The sequence below is a fragment of the Helobdella robusta genome, assembly GCF_000326865.2.
Source record: "Helobdella robusta unplaced genomic scaffold HELROscaffold_168, whole genome shotgun sequence".
NCBI lineage: Eukaryota > Metazoa > Annelida > Clitellata > Rhynchobdellida > Glossiphoniidae > Helobdella > Helobdella robusta.
This window is the reverse complement of record NW_008703935.1, coordinates 26,791-27,275: the sequence shown is the minus strand read 5'-3', so window position 1 is coordinate 27,275 and position 485 is coordinate 26,791. Positions and strand designations below refer to the sequence as shown.

Sequence of the window (485 nt, the reverse complement as noted above, 5' to 3'; positions counted from 1 at the left end):
ACTTTTCATTTTCGATGATATTTAAATTTTCGCAAAAAAACCACAAGAGTTCAGAAATCTGCAGTCGCTTGCTGGCCATTTTTCATACATACATACATACATACATACATATATAAATACATACATACATACATACATATATAAATACATACATACATACATACATACATACATACATACATACATACATACGAAACGAAACAAAACGAAACGAAATAATTTATTTGACCTCAATAAAGAAAATAAGGTGCAGGTTGACTGTGAGGAGTTAGTATAAAACTCATCGAGCACAGCCACCTAAGCCAAAAACTTCAGAATCTCTGAATGAAATATGTTAACCTTCAGATGTTACTAATTGATAACAAAATCATCGGGCTCAGCCATCAAACAAAAAACTTCAGAATCTCTAAATGTTATATATTAAGTTCACGGTGTTACTAGTTGTTCGTAAAAATAAAATTATCGAGTACCACAAAAAACTTCAG

General features: G+C 30.5%; 1 protein-coding gene across 1 annotated transcript in view; it reads right to left on the bottom strand.

Moving 5' to 3' along the window:
- The window catches only part of HELRODRAFT_184120 (hypothetical protein), a gene marked incomplete at both ends in the record, with an annotated part of 2,158 nt that extends 2,079 nt beyond the window's left edge, over positions 1-79 (bottom strand). Inside the window, one exon of the mRNA XM_009015826.1 lies at positions 3-79. Within this exon, the coding sequence (XP_009014074.1) occupies positions 3-79 (77 nt within the window). The remainder of the gene's footprint in view (positions 1-2) is intronic.
- Between the last annotated feature and the right edge of the window lie 406 nt (positions 80-485).